This window comes from Schistocerca nitens, chromosome 4, assembly GCF_023898315.1.
Source record: "Schistocerca nitens isolate TAMUIC-IGC-003100 chromosome 4, iqSchNite1.1, whole genome shotgun sequence".
NCBI lineage: Eukaryota > Metazoa > Arthropoda > Insecta > Orthoptera > Acrididae > Schistocerca > Schistocerca nitens.
In genome coordinates, this window is record NC_064617.1 from 297,963,592 (window position 1) to 297,989,247 (window position 25,656).

The 25,656-nt window shown below is 38.1% G+C and overlaps 1 protein-coding gene across 1 annotated transcript in view; it reads right to left on the minus strand.

Annotated features, from left to right (window-relative positions):
• The window catches only part of LOC126252262 (26S proteasome non-ATPase regulatory subunit 2-like), a 201,206-nt gene that overhangs the window by 151,239 nt on the left and 24,311 nt on the right, over window positions 1-25,656 (minus strand). The window contains exons 6-7 of the mRNA XM_049953134.1: window positions 18,232-18,459; window positions 11,853-12,011 (exon numbers count right to left, since the gene is read on the minus strand). Coding sequence (XP_049809091.1) covers window positions 11,853-12,011; window positions 18,232-18,459 — 387 coding nt within the window. The remainder of the gene's footprint in view (window positions 1-11,852; window positions 12,012-18,231; window positions 18,460-25,656) is intronic.

The following is a 25,656-nucleotide window of genomic DNA, read 5'->3' on the forward strand; positions in this document are numbered from 1 at the left end:
AATTACATGCAGTTTAGAACTTGTAAGAGGTTTTCAACCAGCATATGCCTAAAAATATGATGGCAAACAGTGATATGCCCCTCCCTTAATTTATATTACTTGAAACATTCACCAGGTACACCATTAAACAGTTTATCTTGCAACACAAGAAATAACTTCACAGATATGGTATTAATATAAAACTAACTTCTGAGGGGGGAGGGAGGGGGGGGGGGGGGAACTTTCTTCGCTTGACAGTTCCAAAAAGTAACTGTCACAGTTTCAACCCTTTAAAGTCTGTATCAATGCACTTCATAATGCTGACATTAAGTCCAATATTTTCCAAGTATGGAAAATGTAGGAAACTAGAATACCAAGTCCTCTCCAGCCAGAGCCATCCTGTTTGGCAAAATCTCACTTCAGGGTGAGAGTGTAGAGCAGAGGAGTTGATCATGGTAGTGCATCATCTCAGAGAATTCTTCCCGATGTGGATTGCTGCACTGGAACTGCTGAGTGCCATTGTGATACTGGCCTAAATAGCCATCTTGTGGAGTGACATTTCTGTTTCATTGGCTCAAACTTGGTTTCGGCAGAAGCAGGTAATACTCGGCCTGTGCATGCTGATCAGGGCTGTGCATGCACCTTGGAGCTGCTAATGGCCCAGCCACTGGTGTCACTCTCTGTTGATCTGCTAGTAAGCTGGCTGTTTGAATTTCTGCCTCACACAGAATGCAGTACCACCATTATGATGTATGTTATGTGGGTAGCTGCTGGCACCTGTTGCACTCGTCACCACAACAAACAGATTGAAGATGTTGACATTGTTAAATTCTTGGGATTACAACTTGATAATAAATTCATCTCGGAGAAGCATACCGTAGAAATGCTGAAGCACCTAAACAAATCTCTGTGAATGTTGCAGGCATAGGTGATATAAAAATAAAAAAAGCTAGCATACTAAGCTTACTTACATTCCATATCACAAGAGATTATTTTTGGGTGCAACTCATCAAGCCAAGCTCAAGTTTTCTGCATCAGGAATGTGTAATAAAAATCACTTAGGGTATAAATACAAGAACACCTTACATCGGCCTGTTTATGGAATTAGGGATACTAACCCTTGTTTTCTAACACGTTATTCAGGAACATACGTTTTCAATAGCTGCCAGTAGTAGCCATAAATAATTTGACTACTAATAAATTTCAGTTTAAGAGGAGCCAACTCCTTCTACTCCACTGAAATTTCTAAGTAGAAGCAACTGATGTGTAAGTGTTACTAATAATACCAAATAATGTGAGTATTAGAACAATCAGAGTGCTGTACAAACTCAGTGGAGTAGTGCAATCACTGTAAATAGGTGTTGTATGTGTGTGTTAGATGACGCCTGGCCACATGTAGCCTAAGAATTATCATATGCACCTGAGTGTATGTAACATTTATGTGTTTTGTTGCAGGTTATTCATTGTTGTTTAAATGAAAACATGTTTAAGATTTTTTGACCTAGTCCACAGCCATGAGGACCATTTCGCTTGGGATCTGTGGAAGGTAATGGGTGGTTATAATTAAACTGACTGTATTCCAAGTGCTGCAGAGTGGCTGTGTCCATTGGAGGATGCTGAAACATCATAGCTATGTTCATTAATCAGTGTGCTAGCAGAGTATGAGGTTTGTTCAAAAAATTCCAGAACATATGAAATTGCACACCAATGGTGTGTAGAATGAAATGTGGCTGGCTTCTCTGCATATGCCTGTGTATAACGTGTAATTGCTGAAAGTTTCATTGTTGTATGTCTGTTAGTTATTGGTCAGTGCTATATCAAGCAGAATGTTGTGTCGCACAGTTTGCAGATCTCGAGATGGTAGAGTAAGAGGAGCAATGTGTCTGCACTAAATTTTGTTTGAAACCTTTACAGAGACACACCAAGTGATGGAGGAAGCCTACGGTGATGAGGGCTTAAGCCATACTCAGTGTTACAATTGGTTTCCATAGTTTAAAAATGGGCAGACAGAAGTTAAAGATGACCCTCGTTCAGGACACCCTATGACATCTACTGATGATGCTTATGTCAGGAATATCAACAAAATTGTGCATGCCAATTGAAGACTGACTGTCCGAGAGATTGCAGAAGAATGTAACATTTCAGGTGAATCATGTCATGAAATTCTCACATAGCTTCTTGGAATTCACTATGTTGCCACCAAATTTGTCCCACGGCCCATGAGTCAAGACCAGAATTACTTTCACCCTGCAATCTGTGAAGAGCTTTTCGAGCACACAAATGAGAACAAGATGTTCCTTAAGAGAATCATAGCTGGTGATGAGATGTGGGTATATGATTATGATGTTAAGGTCAAGTCAAATATCAAAACGTTGCTGACAGTTTTCTTTCACTCTGAAGGATTAGTTAATCATGAATTCATGCCACAGGGGAAAACTGTTAATCGAAGGTATTATCGGAACATATTGCAATACCCGCTAGAAGATGAGAGAGTGGTCTGAAATGTGGCAAAGACAATTCATGGCTCTTGCGTCAGAATAATGCGCCTGCACGTTCATCCCTGTTGGTGCATGACTATTGCACAAAAAATGAAATCAGTGTGCTGTCTCATCCTCTGTGCTCTCCAGACCTGGCCCCTGCAGACTTTTTATTATTTCCAAAGTTGAAAAACCTGTTGAGAGGATGAAGATGAGCAATGATAGACAAGACAGAACCAAATTCACAGACAGTACTTCGTACAATCCAGCAAGAGGCATGCCAAGCCTGCTTCTGGAAGTGGAAATGGAGTTGGGAGTGGTGCATTAATTGTTGAGAAGAGTAGTTTGAAAGGGACCATACACAATAAGCAAAAGATAAGCATAGAAAAATGTTGCAGTTAAAGTTCCAAAGCTTCTGAACAGTCTTTGTATGCTGAAAAACATAATGGGTTCCACTTTCTGCCTCCAGATGAAAATATAGCACTGTAAGCAATCAGAATGTGAAATGTTTCCTGTTTTGATGTCAGCATGTTGTTTGTTGCTTGGTGATGCATTTTGATTTCTTTTGTGAAGTGACTATTTGTGTATAGGGTTAAGAAGGTTCATGTTTTGCAAAGAAAATGCTATGACAGTTGAGAAGAAAGATCTTGCACTCCTGTTAAAGTTCTCATAAGAATGACAGCAATAGCAGCATTGAATTGTGGGAATATGTCAGAAACAACTGCAAAGAGGCTTCATGTCAATAAATGAGCCAAAGAATATAATAAGAAATTTGAAGAAACAGGAGAATTAGCTGGTGTAGAAGAGAGAGGGAGATGGCTCATTCCTGTGACAGTTGTTGATGAAGTTGCTGTACCTCTAGCTGACCATGCAGCACATACCTCAAATTCTGCAGCCAGTGTTCATGCAGTGTCAAGAGAATTCTCTCTCCCCTGGTCAACAGTTCAAAAGGTTTGCAGCATGTTTAACACTGATAACCAAACAAGATTCAGAATGTGCAACAAATAAAGCCCCAAGACATGCTATGACTCCGTGACTTTGCCCTTCATTTTTTTGGGATGCATGGAAATGGGTGCAATGTAGCTGGTGAATGTTCTTTGGACAGACAAGGTACGTGTTTCTCTGCACAATGGCTAAATGTGTAGAACTGTTGCACATGGGCCTCTACTCCACCACAAGCTGTGCAGGAATATCCACTGTACTCAGCTTATGTGACTGCATGGCATCATATCACAATATACTTCATTCTCGGTCCGTTTTTCTTTGAGAGGAGGCACATTGCAGGCCTGTTAATGTACAGTGACATCTGCACATTATAATGACCTCCTTGTGCAACTGTTGTCCATGCTGTATTACAGATAAAGCATGTTGCTGGGTTGGGAGACCATACTGTACACATGTTGAAACTTGTGATCATATCTTAATACACATGCCAGAACCACTCTATCATGTGTTTGATAATTCCTCCCCTTTTCCTGCATCCACACCACATTGGGCCCATTTTCATCTGGTGGCAGAAAGTGAAACTATTAATTTTTCAACATACCTTATGAGCACAAAAATTAATGAACGTAACTACAATGTTTCAGTGTTCTGCTATAATGTATACAGCCTGCACTACAGCACTCAGAACACCCTCAGTTTAATTATAATCATATGGTACATTAGCATACTTGTTTTTCTGTGTAAATACATGGAAGAATCCTGGAGATACTAATAGGTATCAGATAGATTATGTAATGGTAAGACAGAGATTTAGGAACAAGGTTTTAAATTGTAAGACATTTCCAGGGGCAGATGTGGACTCTGACCACAATCTATTGGTTATGAACTGTAGATTAAAACGGAAGAAACTGCAAAAAGGTGGGAATTTAAGGAGGTGGGACCTGGATAAACTGACTAAACCAGAGGTTGTACAGAGTTTCAGGGAGAGCATAAGGGAACAATTGACAAGAATGGGGGAAAGAAATACAGTAGAATAAGAATGGGTAGCTTTGAGGGATGAAGTAGTGAAGGCAGCAGAGGATCAAGTAGGTAAAAAGATTAGGGCTAATAGAAATCCTTGGGTGACAGAAGAAATATTGAATTTAATTGTTGAAAGTAGAAAATATAAAAATGCAGTAAATGAAGCAGGCAAAAAGGAATACAAACGTCTCAAAAATGAGATCAACAGGAAGTGCAAAATGGCTAAGCAGGGATGGGTAGAGGACAAATGTAAGGATGTAGAGGCTTATCTCACTAGAGGTAAGATAGATACTGCCTACAGGAAAATTAAAGAGACCTTTGGAGAAAAGATAGCCACTTGTATGAATATCAAGAGCTCAGATGGAAACCCAGTTCTAAGCAAAGAAGGAAAAGCAGAAAGGTGGAAGGAGTATATAGAGGGTCTATACAAGGGCGATGTACTTGAGGACAATATTATGGAAATGGAACAGGATGTAGATGAAGATGAAATGGGAGATACGATACTGCGTGAAGAGTTTGACAGAGCACTGAAAGACCTGAGTCGAAACAAGGCCCGGGAGTAGACAACATTCCGTTAGACCTACTGACAGCCTTGGGAGAACCAGTCCATATAAAACTCTACAATCTGGTGAGCAAAATGTATGAAACAGGTGAAATACCCTCAGACTTCAAGAAGAATATAATAATTCCAATCCCAAAGAAAGCAGGCATTGACAGATGTGAAAATTACCAGACTATCAGTTTAATAAGTCACGGCTGCAAAATACTAATGCGAATTCTTTACAGACGAATGGAAACACTGGTAGAAGCCGACCTTGGGGAAGATCAGTTTGGATTCCATAGAAATATGGGAACACGTGAGGCAATACTGACCCTATGACTTATTTTAGAAGCTAGATTAAGAAAAGGCAAACCTACGTTTTTAGCATTTGTAGACTTAGAGAAAGCTTTTGACAATGTTGACTGGAATACTCTCTTTCAAATTCTGAAGGTGGCAGGAGTAAAATACAGGGAGCAAAAGACCATTTACAATTTGTACAGAAACCAGATGGCAGTTATAAGAGCCAAGGGACATGAAAGGGAAGCAGTGGTTGGGAAGGGAGTGAGACAGGGTTGTAGCCTCTCCCCGACGTTGTTCAATCTGTATATTGAGCAAGCAGTAAAGGAAACAAAAGAAAAATTCAGAGTAGGTATTAAAATCCACGAAGAAGAAATAAAAACTTTGAGGTTCGCTGATGACATTGTAATTCTGTCAAAGACAGCAAAGGACTTGGAAGAGCAGTTGAACGGAATGGACAGTGTCCTGAAAGGAGGATATAAGATGAACATCAACAAAAGCAAAAGAGGATAATGGAATGTAGTCAAATTAAGTCGGGTGATGCTGAGGGAATTAGATTAGGAAACGAGACACTTATAATAGTACATGAATTTTGCTATTTGGGGAGCAAAATAACTGATGATGGTCAAAGTAGAGAGGATATAAAATATAGACTGGCAATGGCAAAGAAAGTGTTTCTGAAGAAGAGAAAATTGTTAACATCGAGTATAGATTTAAGTGTCAGGAAGTCGTTTCTGAACGTATATGTATGGAGTGTAGCCATGTATGGAAGTGAAACATGGGCGATAACTAGTTTGGACAAGAACAGAATAGAAGCTTTTGAAATGTGGTGCTGCAGAAGAATGCTGAAGATTAGATGCATAGATCACATAACTAATGAGGAGGTACTGAATAGGATTGGGGAGAAGAGGAGTTTGTGGCACAACTTGACTAGAAGACGGGATCAGTTGGTAGGACATGTTCTGAGGCATCAAGGGATCACAAATTTAGTATTGGAGGGCAGCGTGGAGGGTAAAAATCATAGAGGGAGACCAAGAGATGAATACACTAAGCAGATTCAGAAGGATGTAGGCTGCAGTAGGTACTGGGAGATGAAGAAGCTTGCACAGGATAGAGTAGCATGGAGAGCTGCATCAAACCAGTCTTAGGACTGAAGACCACAACAACTACAACTACAACAACATCTACTGTCAGCTGAAATATTGCGACAAGAAGTCAAAATATCTGGCTGTAATCCCAAAACTTCACCCAATACTAATTACTCTAAGAAAACTTCAAGGTACACAACTTAGGAGCAATTTAAATATGAGACATAGACAAGATGATACTTAGTTATCTGCTCCAAGGAGTTTTCTACATTGTTTTTCATGCTGAATGGTGGTAGTTACTTGGGCATGTACAGTAATTATGGTTTTGAAAACAGGAGTTCAAATCTCTTCCATCCATGAGTAGGAAAAGTGTCCTGTTCCTCATATTTACTCGTACAATGTGAGGAGTATTTTATTAACTGGCCCTGTGAAATGAAGACTATGGTGTAATGGGAATAGCATGACTTGGTGTTGTGACATCTGCTGTAGACAGTGTTGACTTCAGTCACCACATTCTGAAGGAAAATCTGTGAAGTTCTTCCTTGTTTGAACAAAAGTCCCAACTGGCACTTACACTGATCTGAATGGTGGAGGCTCTCACTGTAATCAGATGTTATGCCACAGCCTGGGCTATTTCTTTAAGGTTGGTATGGAGAGCACGAATTTGCATTAGTCCAGTAACTGAGCACCTCCCATGTCACTCAAAAATTTTACTCAAGGTTTGTCCTGCTGACTACTGAGAATTTATTTGAATGTTTTCTTGTGATCAGAAATTCACACCATAATCTCTGTACTATTATTTTGGTGAAACATTGTCTTTGTTATATTAATAGTTGTAAGGTTCTCTGTTCAAAAGTTACAGTAATATATGCTTATGACTGACTGCAGAGTGGAGTTACTTACTGCACCAGAAAATGGTTGGATTTCATAAATGAGCTGAAGGTTATGAAAGAGTAAATCAGCAGTGTTGTGAGTCATGTTTGTAATGCATTCCACACATTTTTAAAAGCTGTTTTGATGTTAAAATACAGCCAATTGGCTACGCAACATCAATTTAGCCTCTGTGACCATCCGACCATCCATCACAGTGGTCTGTTTTCAGATACTTCTCAGTTTCTTTTGTGTAACCAGGTTGTCAAATGGTCACAGCAATTCAAACTGTCAACCATTTCCTGCAGTGTATTGTTTATAATGTCAGGAACACATGTTAAGACATGGAAGGAAGAGTGCAGTTCCAGAATAGTGGCCTCATTTGCAGTTAAATACAGAATTGCTCCACATGCATTCTCAACTCATTTTCATTACACTATAGCATGTGATTCACCATATTGATGTGATTTTATTTTATCCCTGCCACTACTGATTTTATCCCTACCACTAGCTTCAATCTGGGAACATGTGCCTATAGTGGTTCATGGAAAGGGCTTTTTGGTCCCTTGACGAATGTTTCAAATTCTTTATCATCATTAGAGGTGTGCTCTTATAATTTTTTGTACACTACAACAGAAATAGGATGTGATTGTTTTAGTACTGTCCTTTCAGTGTTGTTACTGATTTTCATTAGACATTTACCATTTTCACATAATGACTCTTTCTTTTGGAAGTAACTACTTTTCTTTTATGTGATTGGAGGTTTTCTTGGTATATTCCAGAGACAAAAATCTTCTCAAGTGATTAGCCAAATGGTGGTCTCACCTTGTCACAATGTTTCAATGAATTTCATACTCTTCATCTTCGGGCAAAGTGACCCTTTGACTGAAGGTGAAGGGTACAGAACTCATTGAAATGTTGTGACAAGATGATGTCACCACTTGGCTGATCACCCAAGAAGACTTTGTCACTGCTTCTGTTTTCTTTGTCTGCTTAGGGGCAACACATCTTAACTGGAATAAATTTTGAATCTTTGAATACTGGTCAATTTACATATAAAAACTTGTGTATTTGTTCTGATTTGGTTCTACAAATATTTTTACAATTGCTGGTGCTTGTGACAACATACAAGCAATCATCTTAATGTTAAAAAGAACCATCAGAATAAGCAGTTTCCTTGCTGTGGTGAATGACTTTAAGAAAGCTCAAGGCTGTGTGGCCCTAACCCTGTTCTCCACATGAGAACATAATACACATTGCATAACCTTTATCTCCTCATTATGTTTCTAATCAACAAAGACCAGATATAACATAAGTATCTGGAGCAACCTGCACATATAGGCAGGGTAGAACAATGAGTACCTATGAGTACCTAACTGGTCAGCAGGTGAACTGTTTCTGTCATGAGGGAAAATCAATATATGAAACAGAATATTCTAAATACTTAAGTGTTTCTACTGATAAGAGCTTGAACTGCAAGTTACATGTTACATATATTCTTAAACATATAGGCTCTGCAACATTTGTGTTATGGATAATATCAGATTTTGAAGATTAAAATTTCAAAAAGCTGACTTGTGTTTCAGATTTTCATTTGCTAATGTCTTAAGACATCATATTCTAGGGTAACTCATCATTGAGAAAAAAGTGTTTGTCGCATAGAAGAACCTAATAAGGGTAATATAAAATGTGTCCTCAGGTCTTTCTGCAGCAGCATGTCTGAATAAAATATTCTCAGTATTCAGGCCGTGTCAATTCAAACCGACACAGTTTGAAAACCAAGAACATTTTATACAGATAACATGTGATGTCCACTCTAGAATCTCTTGTAGACAGCCCTTTTAACAGTTGGGCATACTTACAACAGCCTAACAGTACATTTACTCCCTTATGAAGTTTGTTATCACAGTTTAAAAACAACAATAGCTTCATAAGTACACTGCCAGAAAAACAAATAGTATACCTGGAAAGACAGCATCGATTTTAATCTGATGATGGCACATGATACCTGGGGGTACTAGATGTACTATTCATGTTTTCAACATCATCTGCCAACAGGTGACATACTGGCACAGTCACTGTAGTGCCATATGTGCCTACCCTTCAATAGGGAATGCTCACTGACAGAAGGCTCAGTGTGGTGCAAACATGTGAAGCAAGCAGGCAACTGTGCCACAGAAATGTACTTGTGTTTCCTACAACCAAATGAGTGAGTTTGAAAGGGATAAATTGTGGCTTTCTGAGTAGTGGAAGGGTTCTTTTGGAGAATTGCCACAGAAGGTGGATGTGCTGTTCAGTCATGCAACAATGCTGTATCAGTGGTCATGTGAACAATCTCACATCCTTAGATGAGGTTCTGATGGCCAAGCAGTACAGATGCTCACCAAGATTGTCATACAGTAAAGGCAGCAGTGGCAGATTGTACAGCAACCACAGCACAGATAAGAGGTCTTATGTGCCCAGACACGTCAACACTAACTGTTGCAAACCAATTATTAGCAGCTGGACTATGGACATGCACACCTCTCGTCTGTTTTCAACTCATTCCACAGCATCAACACACATGGCTTGACTGGAGCCATCAAAGGATCACTTGGAAGATGGAATGATATGCTGTGGACTTCACCAATAAAAGCAGATTCTGCCTGCATGCAAGTGATGGTAGTTTGTGCACATGACATAGACTTTGTAACTGCTGTCTCTTAGAGTGCATTTGTCCAAGACACACTGACCTGACCCCAGGTCTTATGGTCTGTGGTGTGGTAAGCTACAACTCTCATTCACCTCTGGTGTTTCTGGAGGGGATGCTAACGTCCACTCAGCACACAGAATGTTGGAATGTTGTTAGACCAATTGTTTTCCCATTCTTACAAAAGGAAGGTGATGTGTTGTTCCAACAGGGTAATACTCTTGCTTGTGGATCTCAATGTGCTCTGCAAGATGCGCAGCAGCTTCCTCAGCCAACACATTCTCCAGACTATGTGAATAGGTCAAGTAGGCATGGACTAACACATCTCAGGACAGTATTCACCATCTTGAAAATTGGCTGGATGCCAGAGTCAGTGCCTGCATTGCTGCCCGTGGAGGCTACACCACATACTAATGTGGGTGTTTCAGCATGTGTTGATATGTGGTACCTCAGAACTGCTAGTGCTACTGGTCTGTAACTGTAATCATTTCAAGAACTCCACATGCACTATTGCAACAATACATCTTGAGTGAATTGGAAACCTCTATAAGATTGTAATATTTTTTTTTTCCTGGCAGTGTGTAATACTAGAAGGAGGACCGATTTACACAACTGATCACTCACTATTAGTATGGCACAGAAATGAGTGAGGAATTCAGTCATAAAAATCTTTGACCATCTGCCCATGGACGTAAAGCACTTAAAAGATAATAAAATTAACTTCAAACACAAAACACTCGAATCGCATCTGCTTGAAAATTTCTTCTACTCAAGAATTTTTAATTTAGTCGTAGTACTACTGTGTGTGTGTGTGTGTGTGTGCGCGCGCGCGCGCACATGCGTGTGTGTTCCAGAGAGGGAGAGAGAGACACTTAACAGAAATAAATATAGAATAAATAAATAAACTATAAGAAATCATATAAATGGTCAGATTGTTGTAGTATTTTCTGCTGAGAAGATATACCATAATTGTAAGCTAACTTGTTCCACATCATAGCATAAGGTCACAATTAACTGGTAGACTGGTCATTTGCACTTGAAACAGCAGATATAATGTCAAACTATTATTTGGATGAAATGAGTTAGAATGTAATCTGGAAACAGTAATACCTTTAAGGTAAAGTTGATAGTATTTCAAAATAGTCTATTTCTCTGTTCATGGTACTTCTGATCTTAGTCATGGCATTATCTTTCCATTCCTTTACTAATTGTTTGATGCCAAGGAGCATAATACCCTTGCAGCTGGCAATTACTCTGCTATAATTTAATGTAATTCCAGGTAAATTACCCCAATAAAAAGGATGCAATTTTTAAACCTTGGTTGGACCACAAGTCATATAGCTCTTCTATAAACTATTCCAATTCATAAATAATGTATGCTTGCCATTTCTGAAATCTGTACATCTTTATAAAGGCTTAAATTTTATGTACCATGCACCCCGTACCAGGCAGTGTTAGCCTATCTTCAGTTTCACTAGCCTGTCAATCATATTTGGCATAAATGATTGTCTCATATGGCCTCAGTTGCAATCAGGAAGTCACCTATCAACCTCACCAGTGTAAAAATTAGTATTTACCAGTAATGACTTTGTTTTCTATGTGACTGTCACATCTGTGTCAGTCAAAGATGCACCCACCATAGTACACAAGCACACCAACCCTATTTTGGTGTCAACAGCGCAAGCATTTGAAATAACTCAGGCCACTACTCAGCTGCTATACGCCCCTATGAAAATAAAATGAGCATCAGCCCTACATCATCTCTACTTAGTTCTTTCAATAATGCTGACCACTTGCACTTTGTCACTTGAAGTTGCTGGTTATCAAGTCACAGTAGCTTCTCAATCAATGAAAATATGTTAATGACATTATCACCACTGCACAAAAGGCTTTTGTGGGCTAAATTTCTTAAACAATTAATACTGAATTGTTAACAGAGTACTTACAGATCTGTACATGCATTAAAAATTGCACAAACTTTCTCCATGTCACCTATCTGCAATGCCAAGCAGAGTGCACGGCCATGTTCTTGAAACTTCATATATGTGTTCATTACAGTATTTAGTATTGCAGAACGTTCAGCTTCATCAACATATAAAGCACAACTGAAAACATTTAAAACAGACTTCAAATTTCTACCCACAATTGAAGAATTCACACAAATCACTTATTATGGCAAGAAAATATAACTAAAATATACATAAAGAACAACAGATTTTAGCAATCATGGTGAAGTGTTGCAGTTTCTGCACACTAGTGTAATGTTGTGTCATTCCCTATGTAAAATCAATTTTTGTCAACTTACAGTCTTAGATGTTTTGGCAGTCATATTTCTTATGAATGATTTGCATTCCATTTGCTATTTGCTTCTGTTGCATCCTCACCTCCATTAACTATATAAATATATGCTCAAGTAATAGCCCCTAACACTCAATAGATGAATTGGGTAACACCATATCGCAAAGAACATCTAACTAAACAAGTTATTTTATTCACTGAAAACCAGCACTTCTAATTTCAACTATGAACAATCCAATGAACATTATCAAATCAAAACTTCCAAAGGCAAAACATTAACAGACACAGTTTGTATATTGTAAAGCTATGGTAGTTCCAACAGAACTACAGATGTTTCTAAAGAAGTTAGACAATGATCAAACAATGGAAACTCCAGATAGGAATATCAACAATGTAGGAAAAGGCAGATTGCTAGATTGCTACTTACCATAAAGAAGATATGTCATGCTGCAAACAGGCATGACTAAAAGAAACTCTTTTAATTATACCTGTCTGCAGCTTGACGTGTCTTCTTACATGAGTGTGAACCATCAGCCTTTGGCAAAGTTAATAACAAATTTTGAGCAAAAGAAGTGGAAATCTTAAATGTCAAAATATATTCTCTCTTAAACCACATCCCAAATAATGAGACAAGAAAAGAATGAGAAGTCATTGCTAAAGTATAGATGGGCAAATAATTCACATTGGCTATTGACAGGACAGTAAATAGCCACACAACTTATTGTACAATATAGTTTTCAAACTTGCAGCTATGGCATACAAACAACAGCTATGAATTACACAACAGCTATGAATCCCACTTTTTTTTAATGGGTTCGGAATTGTTCAATGAATGAAGGAAGGAAAGAAGATTTTGGTAATTGGGAGAAAAAACACATGGCGCCCTAGAAGGTTCAATTTTATATGCACTCTACTACATTATGTATTTAAAAGAAATTATACTAAACAGACATCAAACATCAGAAGAAATTCTCAATAATGCATTTTAAGCAAGAATGCAACTTTTCCTCTTCTTGTAATTACTAGTCTCAGAAACAAACAAATCAACATGTTTACATATTTGGTATATTACTTCTCATTAATACTTTATGGCCCAATATTTTGGGTTATTTCATAACTTCTATCGAAATTAGTTACCACAGAAGCATTATCTGTGAGCATAATTTGTGTTGTTCATAATTTTTATCATTTTTTCACACCTCTTCAAGGGATCAGCATTCCAACTGTACCCTCACAATATTTACAATTGATAATAAAATTTATGAGAAGCCATTCTCATCACAACCTTGGGAGAGAACCTAATGCTCACAGTTTCAACATAAGAAAAGGCTCCCCACAATGTGTAGTTAAGACATCATAAGAAGCACTTTATACAAGCTTCATTTTATATCCCCCAGGTGATATTTTTGTCAAATACAAGATTCAAAAATCTCACTTTCAAGACAGTGTTCTTCATATCACTATTAGTGGATTGGATGTGTGCCATAAATGGAGAAAATTGACATATACTGAAACAAAATTGTCTGCCAGTTCCAAAGCAGATTTCTTGGGCCATCACATCCAGTCCTAGTACTGCTGATCCCTCCAAACAATGACTTAGGAGTACACCACTTGTCACTCAATGTTATCATGGTCTTGAATGTATTAATCAGCTACTTTGACAAGGCTATGACTTCCTAAAATCATGCACTGAAATGAGTCCATTCTGTTTGACATTTTGTCCACTACACCTAGAATAGGTCTCCGCCGTACTTCCAATCTCTCCAATATCCTTGTCTGAACGTATGCTCCTTCTGTACCCATCTCCCTAATCTATGGCTCCTATACTTGCGACCACCCCCACTGTACGACTTGACCTATGCACCCCCTACCACCATGTACACCAACCCTGTAAATGACAAACCATAGTAGCACAGGGAGCGCCACATGTGAATGACACATCATATAACAGCTGTTATGTAAACACTGATTGGCCTTTTACATCAGTATGACTACCACCAAGCTGTCAGTTGTGATGAATGGACACAGGCATGGCAAAACACAAAATCCTGTTGCAAAACATGCTCTACAACATGTCACTCATGACATTTGTGTCTGTTTCACTGCACGTACCATCTTGGCTTATCCAACAGATACCATTTTCTGAGAACTTGCTGGTGGGTGGGAACTGGTGCTACAAGACATTGCTGTTTCTGTCACCCACCTGGCCTTAATTTACATTAATTTCTTCAGTCTCAAGATTTCTTCACAGTATCCATTCCTTTCTTCACTCCCTTTTCATTTTCTATATCTTTCATATTCTGACCTGTTTATTTTTCAACCTCCTCCCCCCCCCCCCCATTACATGCAATGCACTTAGCTTTCCACTCTTATTAACCAGTGCACTATCTTTTGGCAGTAATCTATGTCTTTTGTATTACCCCATGTTCCCCCTTTAAACTCTCAGGTTTTCAAATCTCATCCAGAGCAGACCCCACCAACCTGTCTTTCCTTCTTATCCCACCTGGTAAGACTTCCCTAAGTTCTGGGCAACTTTTCCGAACTCTACTCCTTTTTCCCAAGCGTTGCCAGTCCTTTACCTTCACCCCTCTTCCTTCCTCTTCAACACTCCTACAGAAGAAGGAGCCACTGGCTTTGAAAGCTTGCAAACTTATATGTGTGCTTCTGCTGCCACTGCTTGGTGAGTAAATTTTTTTCTATACAATTGCAGTACATTTTCAAAAATTGATTGTTTCTCTTGATAAATTGATGAGTTCAAGAACTTACACCATAATTTCTTCTAGCTCTTCTTCATAACACACACGCATTTCCCTCAGTACCCAAAATGTTGACACATTCTGTGCACTTGGGCAACACTTCACCCCAATTTCAATATGCAGTTATAACACCAGGATACAGACAATCGAATAAATTTTCATAAATGGCCTGACGATTTTTCAGTGGATATTAGCAGCTTGGTGGGTCATGCTTGTATTGTGATCAAGCCAATCTTAAGACTTTTGTATTGTTGAAAATCAGCCACATTTTGTGGTACTGCTTACACTGACTGATTCAAATAGCTGACCAGTGTCTGAGATGGCTACATGGTGAAGAATATTGGTAATACAACATAGTTAGCAGGCTAGAAAGTTTAGTTTTAATTAATTTATTCACTGAAGAAAGAACGATATATTAGACATACTTTACAATGACAACATACATACTACTTTACAACAAAACACACACACACACACACACACACACACACACACACACACACACTATACACTGAACAATTTGAAGGCTCTCCATTACCATAGGTGAATGCATTGTACACTAATCTTAATGAGCAAAATATAGAACTGCTGTTCTTTCACTCTGCCTCAATTCTATTTTCCTTTTCAATCATGAACCTCTAAAAACACATGTTTAATATCTATGTGTTTTACCTTTTATATTCTCACTTACAAAGACAAGAAAGTCAAGACACTCTCTCCATAAATTGTAAGTTTTTCGTTTTGAAAATTTTTTAGGTAATGGATCACCTAAAACCACAAATATTCTACAATCTAAGTTGCAAGTGATAGAAATTCAACATCTGTAGAAGACACCTTTTAGTATTTTGGTTTCATTTCCCCAACTTACAGTGATATCAAACAGCTTGATAGCATGACGTGATGTTGATTATCTGTCTGACCTATTGACTCAATCAGCATCAACATAAACTACTACAGTTTCATGTTTGCCTCATTTTTATAACACATCCTACAATCTAGTGTGCCTTTTATGAAATGCAACATTTTACTTCAATGTGATTTCTTTCAATCACTTTGATAACAACTAGAATAAGTAACAGTATAGTGAGAATCAGGATGTGTTGTTTGAGTTTCATAAAGCAAACATCCTAATAACTCCCTGTAAGATTCTTTCTTACCTTAAATTCCAAGATCTTGCGGCCTGCTTTAGATCATAAATTACTTTGTTTAGCTTACCTACAGTACCTCATTTTACTTAAATCTTACTGGTATCTTTACACAAATTTCTTCATTTTAATTTTTGTGAAAAAAGTATCTTTTACATCCATCTGATTTGCAATCAATTTCTTCACTTAAATTTTTGTGAGACAAGTATCTTTTACATCCATTTGATTTGCAATCAATTTTTCATGATTCATAACAGCTAGTAATGTTATCAGAGTTGTCAACCTTGCTACAGGAGCATATATGTTTCATCATAGTCAAAAACTTTTCTTTGAGTACAACCACTGCTAACATCATCAAATTTAACCTTACAAATCCACTTCGTACTGATAGCCTTTCTGTTATTAGGTAATTCAGGTAATGTCCTATTTCCATTTATTACTCACATCTCTTCTGCTACAATGTGAAACCATTCTCTTTTATTCAATCTGCTGTAGATCTCATTGAAAGTCTCCAGAACATGCTCGACCTTCATTTCTGCTAATACAGCATAATCTTCCATCCACGATGGATATTTTCTTTCTCTTACACTTTGTGGATTTTAGAATATTACATGTCTTCAGCTGCATTATCATTTGAGAGTAATTTTCTTAGTCATTGGCATTTTCTTCACCAATGATGACCTCATCATTTGTGTCTTTTTTGCAAGAGAACCAATTGTCATCGCTAAAATCAAAACGATTTTTATCAATCTTGACATCCCTTCCAAGAGGGATGCAATCTCTTCCAGACAACTTAGCTGACATACATTAACACAATCTGAACACTAAGTACTTCTTTCTTTTGCAATCAAATTTTTCAGCGATTACTTCCTCCTTGAAGTTATGAATATGTCAAGAAAGTTTCTGCAACTTTGGGAATTCACAATATGACAGAATAGCAGGAACTGTTATTTTCAATGTATATATTGGTTTTCTATTTATCCAGTGCACACAACGCATACTGTGTCTGCCCAAAAACATTTTTAAAGTCCACTGTCAACAACATGCAGTGAGCCTTGTTTGTTATGTTCCTATTCATGTACTCACTCACTTCATTTTGTTGTGATTATCTCACTGCCAATTGATTTGGGATTCCCTTATCTCTAAAACAGTTTTTAATTTTGTTTGACAAATATTCATGTCAATTAGCATAGCAGAACCTATTAATCCTCAAACTAAAATGAGCAGCAGCTGCAACTCCATTCTGTTTAACACATTCCAGTACTTTGAATTTATTTTCCATCATATATACAGCTGTGAAATGGGCACAGTCATACATAAATGTAATGTTGTATCTCTTTTTGTTGTAAGACATGGGAGTAATAGAACCCATGACTTCACTGTATACTAACTCCAGTCGACATATTGCTCGTTCTCTTGTGACATGTGGAAGTCTTTTTTGCTTGCTTTAAATGCAGATGATGCACAATTCTGGTGTCTTCATACCTTAAACGTTAATTCCTTCCACATATTTAGGGGGCACATTTAGGTCAGTAGTTAAAATGTCCTAAGCTCTGATAACAGATTTTCAGTGTTTCAGTTAGAAATGCCATGCAGGAGTTTCTGGTAAATTTCAGAGAATACAGTTTTGCCTTCTTTTCTTTGCAATGGCAACAACATCCATTTCCATTTTCAAACAAAACCTTTAAACCACCTGTCTGCAGTCTGTGTCCTGACAGTAAGTTGTAAGATAGTCCAGGACCAAACAAAATATTTTTAATTGAAAAATTGGCACTGCCTTTCCACTGAAATAGCTGACAACATTTCAGTTTTAAAAATAAAAGTTGTACAAATGGCAATCAGAATACTATTTTCATTTTTAAAGAGTTTTAAAAGTGTAATACTGAATTAGATTTTTGAAATTCACTGACTTTCCTACCATATTAGTATGTACATGTGATAAAGACTATGTCATTGCAAATGTTCAGTTCTCAATAAAATAAGTAGATGTAGTGGAGAGATTTGCTGTTAGTAATTTATCAGTTTGTATCATCACTTAAAATGCATCCTGGCTACAATAAGATAAAAAACATAAAATTTTTTATCAGTAAAATGTCTGCTCTGCAATAAATATGTATCAGTCTTACCTTGCAAGGTAACGACAAATGCGTGAGTGATTTGCTGCATCAACATAGGGTTCGAGGACATCAAGGCAACCAATCTCCATTAAAAGATCACAGGCTTGTATTTCTGCATTATGTTTTGTATCAAACTCTACTATTGCTTTGACAAGTTCGAGTAACTGCTCTCTAGTACTGTCATTATTGTACAAAGGGGTCTCCAACCATTCTTCAGCTATTTCTGTCTCCAATTGCCTGCATATAACATGCAGACATGAAATTACACAAGTCAATTTCAAAAATTAATTATTATATTGACAAAAATAATAACCTTTATAGAAATTGAGCACCCTACTACACAAAACAAAATCCGGTAACTGAAGAAAAGTGCCTCAGGCATTCTGTAAGGAATAAGAAAGTATGAAAACAGAAATTACACTAAAAGTTTAACTCACTATTTTCAGAAAATAAGATTAGTTGTAGCTACTCAATCATATGCTTATGTGAGCTTTCTTCCAAATCTATTTAAATAAAGTTTAACTAAATTCCATTTTTTACTGATACGCCATTAATAATTGTAATAGTGGATGAAGTGTTGTTGTGGTCTTCGGTCCTGAGACTGGTTTGATGCAGCTCTCCATGCTACTCTATCCTGTGCAGGCTGCTTCATCTCCCAGTACATACTGCAGCCTACATCCTTCTGAATTTACTTAGTGTATTCATCTCTTGGTCTCCCTCTACGATTTTTACCCTCCTCACTGCCCTCCAATGCTAAACTGGTGATTCCTTGATGCCTCAGAACATGTCCTACCAACTGGTCCCTTCTTCTTGTCAAGTTGTGCCACAAACTCCTCTACTCCCCAATTCTATTCAATACCTCCTCATTAGTTATGTGATCTGCCCATCTAATCTTCAGCATTCTTCTGCAGCACCACATTTCAAAAGCTTCTATTCTCTTCTTGTCCAAACTATTTATCGTCCATGTTTCACTTCCATACATGGCTACACTCCATACAAATACTTTCAGAAACAACTTCCTGACACTTAAATCTACAGTATGAAGTATCCAAAAGTAACCAGCCCTCCTTTCCAAATAATGTAAACACATTTCTGACACTTGTTTTTGAAAAAAATTGTTTGGTTTACCAAATCCAATTCAGGTGATTTTTATTTTGTTTTCTTGTTTTCCTGTTCACCTAGTTACTGCTTCTAATTGTCCTAAATACAAAATCCAAAAATGGTTTCTATGACTTCATTGTTAATTTCCATTATTTTCTTTTCCATGCGATGGTTATGCATTATTTTTGACATTGGAATTGAAATGGTGGCCAAGCTTTAAACTTGCTCTGTGTGGCCAAGCTTCAAACTTGCTCTGTAAGGTTCTTTTCTTTATTGTCGAAGCTTATAATGTCATCAGCAAAATGAAGATTGTTCACATATATTTCATTAACACATCTTTGGTTTCCCAGTTTAAACATTCTCTAGGACTGCTGAGAACTGGTGATATAAAATTTCTTTACCTGACTTCCCATTCATCACCAGCACTGCATTTCTCACTAGCCTGATGAAATGTAATGGAACCTCATACAGTTCCTTATGTTTGATGCCGTCATCATAATGAATTCCTTAAATGATAACATTTTCATTAGATATCTCTGAGTAACATTATTTTCATGACTGAATAACTTCTGAATTACACCACTATCAAGTGGACAATTTAAATGTTTCAGTACACATCATTAGTGGGTGACAGTGATTAACAGGTCTGAAAAAGTCATCTTAATGCAACAGTGTGGTGTGCTCAGTGGAATAACATGGATTTTCTGTGATGCTATAACCCTGTACTCAACACCTGGATGTGTGCCACGGCACCAGGTTGCTGGCGCACTACATTTCAACTAGTCTGCCACTGCCAGCTGCATGGGCCAGTGGACAGAGGCTGCCTATTGTGGGTCACAAGACTAGAGGCCATGGCACGACATCCACCATGCCAACTACCAGAGCCCTCCTCTATATAAAGACAGTGCAGCTGGTGCTCCTCCTCAGACTATGTTCTACTGCTTAATACACTGTTTCTATGTCTGTCATTTACATGAATGTAGTTAAATAAACTTCAGTTCTTAGCAACCACATTATTGGTTTTTAAGATGCAGTTGGCAATGATTTGCTGATAACCTTGATGTTGAGCACACGTTAACTCCATCAACAAGTGTGGTGTTCACTTCCATAGGCTCAGTCTATTTGGTTGTTCCATAAGTGCTCCTGTACATGGAGGCAGTGCTCAAATCTCTCCTCGAGCAGCAGCAGTCTGTTACAGTGGCTATCACAAATTTGTGGGCCATCTTGACTAATCAGGCTTCTATGCTATTACCTTACCTAACACCTTTTCCCCTTACTACGATGCAGCCGAAGACTGAAAGGCTTTGAGAAGTGGCTTCAGCAACATTTCCTTGCTTTTGGTGTCAGTGATACAAACTTGTGTACAGCTTTGTTTCTTTCTTGGATTTCCCCTCAAATTTACCACTTGATGTGCCAGTTAGCCAAGCTCCATGAACCGGCATTACTTTTGTTTGACAAAACGTGTAAGTTGTTGTCCAATTATCAAGATACACACACAGAAGTCATTGCAGCAAGTGTTGAGTTCTTTCATTGTCATAAAGAGCCCAAACAGTCCTACCAGGCTTCAGTGGACAAACTCTACGGTTTCAGTCACAAATGTCAGTTTGTTACTGATTCCCATCATGATTCCTATGCTGATTCAGTGGTCTGTGACACCACCATTTGGTTGGCTCCTGACTAGGAGGTGTGTCAATACACACTACAGACTGAGAATCCATCTTTGGCTGAAGTTTTGAATATCGCTCAATCTTTTGAGGCATCTTGTGCTGGTGGTGATCAGATTGAGGCTTGGTGTGACATCACCACAGTGGCTCCTGTTTCTGGTCATTGAGCGTTAGTTAGTTCTTTTCAGGGGAGGACAACGTGGCAGCTGTACAAATACGACAACCACACTGGACTGGACGACAATGTGCCAAACAACAGCAACTACAGTAGCAGCAGTGGTCAGCACTCCCATCTTGCCCATACTGTTTCGTGCAACATGACAGGGCTGTGTGTCCTAAGTGTTGGGTGAATTGTAACAACTATAAGAAAAAAAGGACAATAGCATCTGTGTGTCGTTCCTTGCCCTCCCCTGCAGATATGGATGAGGATGTTAATTGTGTGTTTCCAGTGCTTACAAATAATAACAAACTGTTTATGGAAGTGTGATTGATGGATAAAGTGCTCTGACAACAACTGGTCACAGGTGCAGCTGTGTCATTGCTGATTCACAAATTTATGTGAACTTGGGATCTCCAGCATTGTCTCCATTACATTACCTGATGTTTGGTGAGCTCCAACAAGCAATATATTCCAATTTTGGGGAAATCTATGACTCCTGCTGTGTATAAATCTGTGGTTCATTCCTTGTCTTTTCTGGTGATGCATGGTACTGGTTCCATTGCGGATGCAGTGCACCTTGTTTCTGCCCAGGGCCCTTACCACGAGTTACCGTACATCATCTCTTTTTTTTATATGGGTTAGGTTGTGCCACTAATTTTATGGCCCACATTATGCTGAAACCTACGGTTCATCTACAGTTTTTCTGGGTGTGCCTTATAACTGTGGCCTTGCATGATCAAGTGAAATCAGAATTGTACAGGCAGACATCACTGGGGTCACACAGCCTATTACATCAAGTGAATGGCCTACACCCTTGTGTTTGTTTAAAAAAAAAAAAAAAAAGGTCAGCTTTGCCTCTGCTGCAACTTTAAAGTCTCTGTTAACACTCAGTCTATCGTTGACACCTACCCTTTGTTCCATCAGGACAAATTATTGGCCAAACTTGATGGGAGACCAGTTTTTCTCTAAAACTGATTTATCTGAAGCCTGTTTACAGGTTCTATTGGATGTGGATTCAAAACACCTCCTTGTAAATAACACATCATTCGGACTGTAGCAATATCAGCTCCCATTTAGAGTGACTAGCGCCACACCGATTTTTCAGCACTTTTTGCAGTGACTGATGATGTCCATTACAGGATGCATCAACTATCTCAATGACAATGTCATGATGGGGGCATCCACAGAAGAGTATTTATGTGAATTATGCTACTTGTTCATAGTTTCACACTGCAGAGTTGAAGTGAAATTTGGCCAAGTCACACTTCTTTCAGCCATCCCGTGTAATTGGGGTTTGAGGCTTCTTGGGATGGTGTAAAGCCTTTATGTCAACATGTCATCTTTGTTACAGCTCTGCCTCACCCTTACAATGTCAAAGAACTCCAAGCATTTTTAGGGTAAATTTCATACTATCATAAATTCATCCTGGGTGTGGCCAGGATGGACCATCCTCTCCAGGAATTGTTCCACAAGGACGTACCTTTTCAGTAGACACTGGCCTCTGAATGTATGTTCATGCTTGTGAAATCTAAATTGCATTCTGCTCCTTGTTTGGCTACCTTCCATCCTGGCCAAACACCTGGTCTTGGCTACAGATGTCTCTCAGTATGGCCTTGGGGCCATTCTTACACATTGCTATGATGATGGTTCCAAACATCCAATAATTTAAGCATGCAAAACATACAACTCCACTCAGTAGTTCTACTCCCAAGTTGAAAAGGAAGCACTTACTGTCATCTAGAGAAGTTTCATGTGACACCAACAATTATTAATGATAGTATAGTCATGTGGGGTATCAAACAAAATTTTTGATTGGATTGAGGACTTCATGGTAGGGAGGACATAGAATTTTATTATGTATTGAGAGTCATCAAAACATATAGAACTAGTTTCCAGCATGCCTGATGAAAGTGTGTTGGTATCCTTGCTGTCCATGTTGTGTATTAATAACACAGAAGACAATGTTAATAATAAAACCATATCTTTTGCAGACACTAAATTTATCAATAATGAAGCACTGTCTGAAAGACATATGGTCTCTTTTGGAGCAGCTTTATCTGCATATACAAGTATCATTTCTGCTGCTTTGATATGAGATTCAGTTCTGTGTTTTAGGAGAGTATTTCATTCCCAACCAACAGAGCTGGAATAACCACCATTTTTTAAAAATTTAGTCATGATTCTTTTTTATAGAGCCCTTTCAGTACCTTACTGCAACATACATTTTAGAGAAAATTGTTATTACATCTTCTATATCTTGATAATATTTGCAGCTGATGTTAATTTCAGTATGTAATCTAACAATGGAAAATCCAGGATGGAATGTAACAATACCAGAGAAGGAAAGTTGCTACTCACCATATAGCAGAGATGCTGAGTCACGATAGGCACAACAAAAAGATTCACACAATTGTAGCTTTCAGCCATAAAGGCCTTTGTCAGCAGTACACACACACACACACACACACACACACACACACACACACACACACACACACACACGCACGCAAACACAACTTACACACACGTCTGCAGTCTTTGAGAACTGAAACCACAGTGTGGTTTTTGTTGTGCCTATCGCGACTCAGCATCTCCGCTATATGGTGAGTAGCAACTTCCCTTCTCTGGTATCAGTATGTAATCTGTTATAATAGCACACTGTCAGTACACATTTTTTAGGATGCTGAGTCTTCCCTTCTGACTGTCATAACCTTAGGTTTTCTAGTCAAAATTTAGAACACAACTTTTGCAAATCATGTTCAACAAATGAACTAATTTCTTGAAGTTATCCCCCAAATACGCCTGCATTATCTAAGTCAGGAAAAGGGAAGGCTTTATTGTCTTTTGCAATCTTAGCTGGATTTCACTAGGTGCCTCTGCTTTTCATGCTCTGATCTAATGGCTCTGGTGATGGAGAGCATCCTTGTCTGACACGTTGATTTATTACTTCTAGCTTATTGACCTCCCAATCAGTGTTATCCAAGAAATAATGACACACTGAAATCACAGATCAAAGTCATTGTGGCATCAAACATTGCATCTACTAATTAACAACCAATACAGATGCCTTATATTTACTCAGACAGGCATTGTTTGCACCCATAACAGATATTAGCTTGAAACGTACCATAGATAAGAAGGTCACAAAACAACAAGAAGATGAAAACTGACTATACTTTTGGCTGTTATGGTGCTGCTAACAGAGAATAAATCTTGAAAAGTGTTGATACAGTCACCCTTGAGCTATTTTAATAATTAGTTGGTGACTCAAGGAATATTTTCCAACATAGACGGAGAACAAGCTCCAAATGGGTGAAATGAGGCTATACCTTTTCAAAGAAACCATCCCAGCATTTACCTTGATATATTTAGGTAAACAATGAGAAATGTGAATCTAAATGATGAACAACAATTGGTACCTCATTCCTCCCAAATGTTAGTCCATTGTCTTCATCACTGTGGCACATCACTTGGTGACAAGTAGCAGGCTTAAAGGCAACACGCTAGCGAAGTCTTGAGAAAATTCTTAGAATGGAAGGTTTATAAAATATGCTGCATCAATTCATGCATTGTAAACATTATACTTCAAACATGAATGATAATGAAGAAAACTAGGGCTATGCAGCAATACAGATTAGTTACAAATCTGCCCACATTATAACCAAGAATGGAAAATGTTTTCAGTGGAATAACTCTTTAAAACAAGTAGCAGAATGTTCATTTCCAAGAGAGATGGAGATAACAAAAGGATACTGACTTTCAAAACAATGTATTGTCAAATCCTAAACGTGGCAGCAGTTTTAGAGATGCAGTCCAGACGGAATGTACAGAAGTTTGTAACTTTTTTCACTTGCACTTGAATGTGCATGATTTTAAATACAGGGTATATCATAATTAATGGCATAAACACATACAGTTGAAAGTACATGATACTAGAAGCAAAAAAGTCTCAGTAAACATAGGGTCGAAAATGCATACCTTAAGAGTTACGAGCAATTTTTCATCTTCAATACTGTGAAACAAATCTCTTCTGCTGCAAGTTCTTTGCTTTCCATATTTTGGGAAGTGGTAGTACAGACCAAAATAAGAAAAAAAATGTCCAGCAAACATGTGCTCTAAAACGCATACCTTAAAAGTTATGAGCACTTGATCATTTCAAGAGTTGTGTTTCAAAGTAGCAAAGATGAACAACTGCTCATAGCTCTTAAGGTATGCATTTTAGAGCACATGTTTAATGGAATTTCTTTTTTCTTGTTTTGGTCTATACGACCAGTTCCCAAAATGTACAAGAGACTTACTGAAGTTACATATGATGTTGAAAGTGAGAATTTTTATTGCACTTGAAAGTCAAATACATCGTTGACTGACGAAACGTAAAGTTTGTATGTTAACTTTCACACTTTATGTCGGCAGAACGTTAGAACATGGCAACCTGTGTGAAAGAAGTGAGAAACAGGAATTTTAAGTCAAAAACGAGAGAAGAAGCTGTTATGTGTTGCCATAGCAACC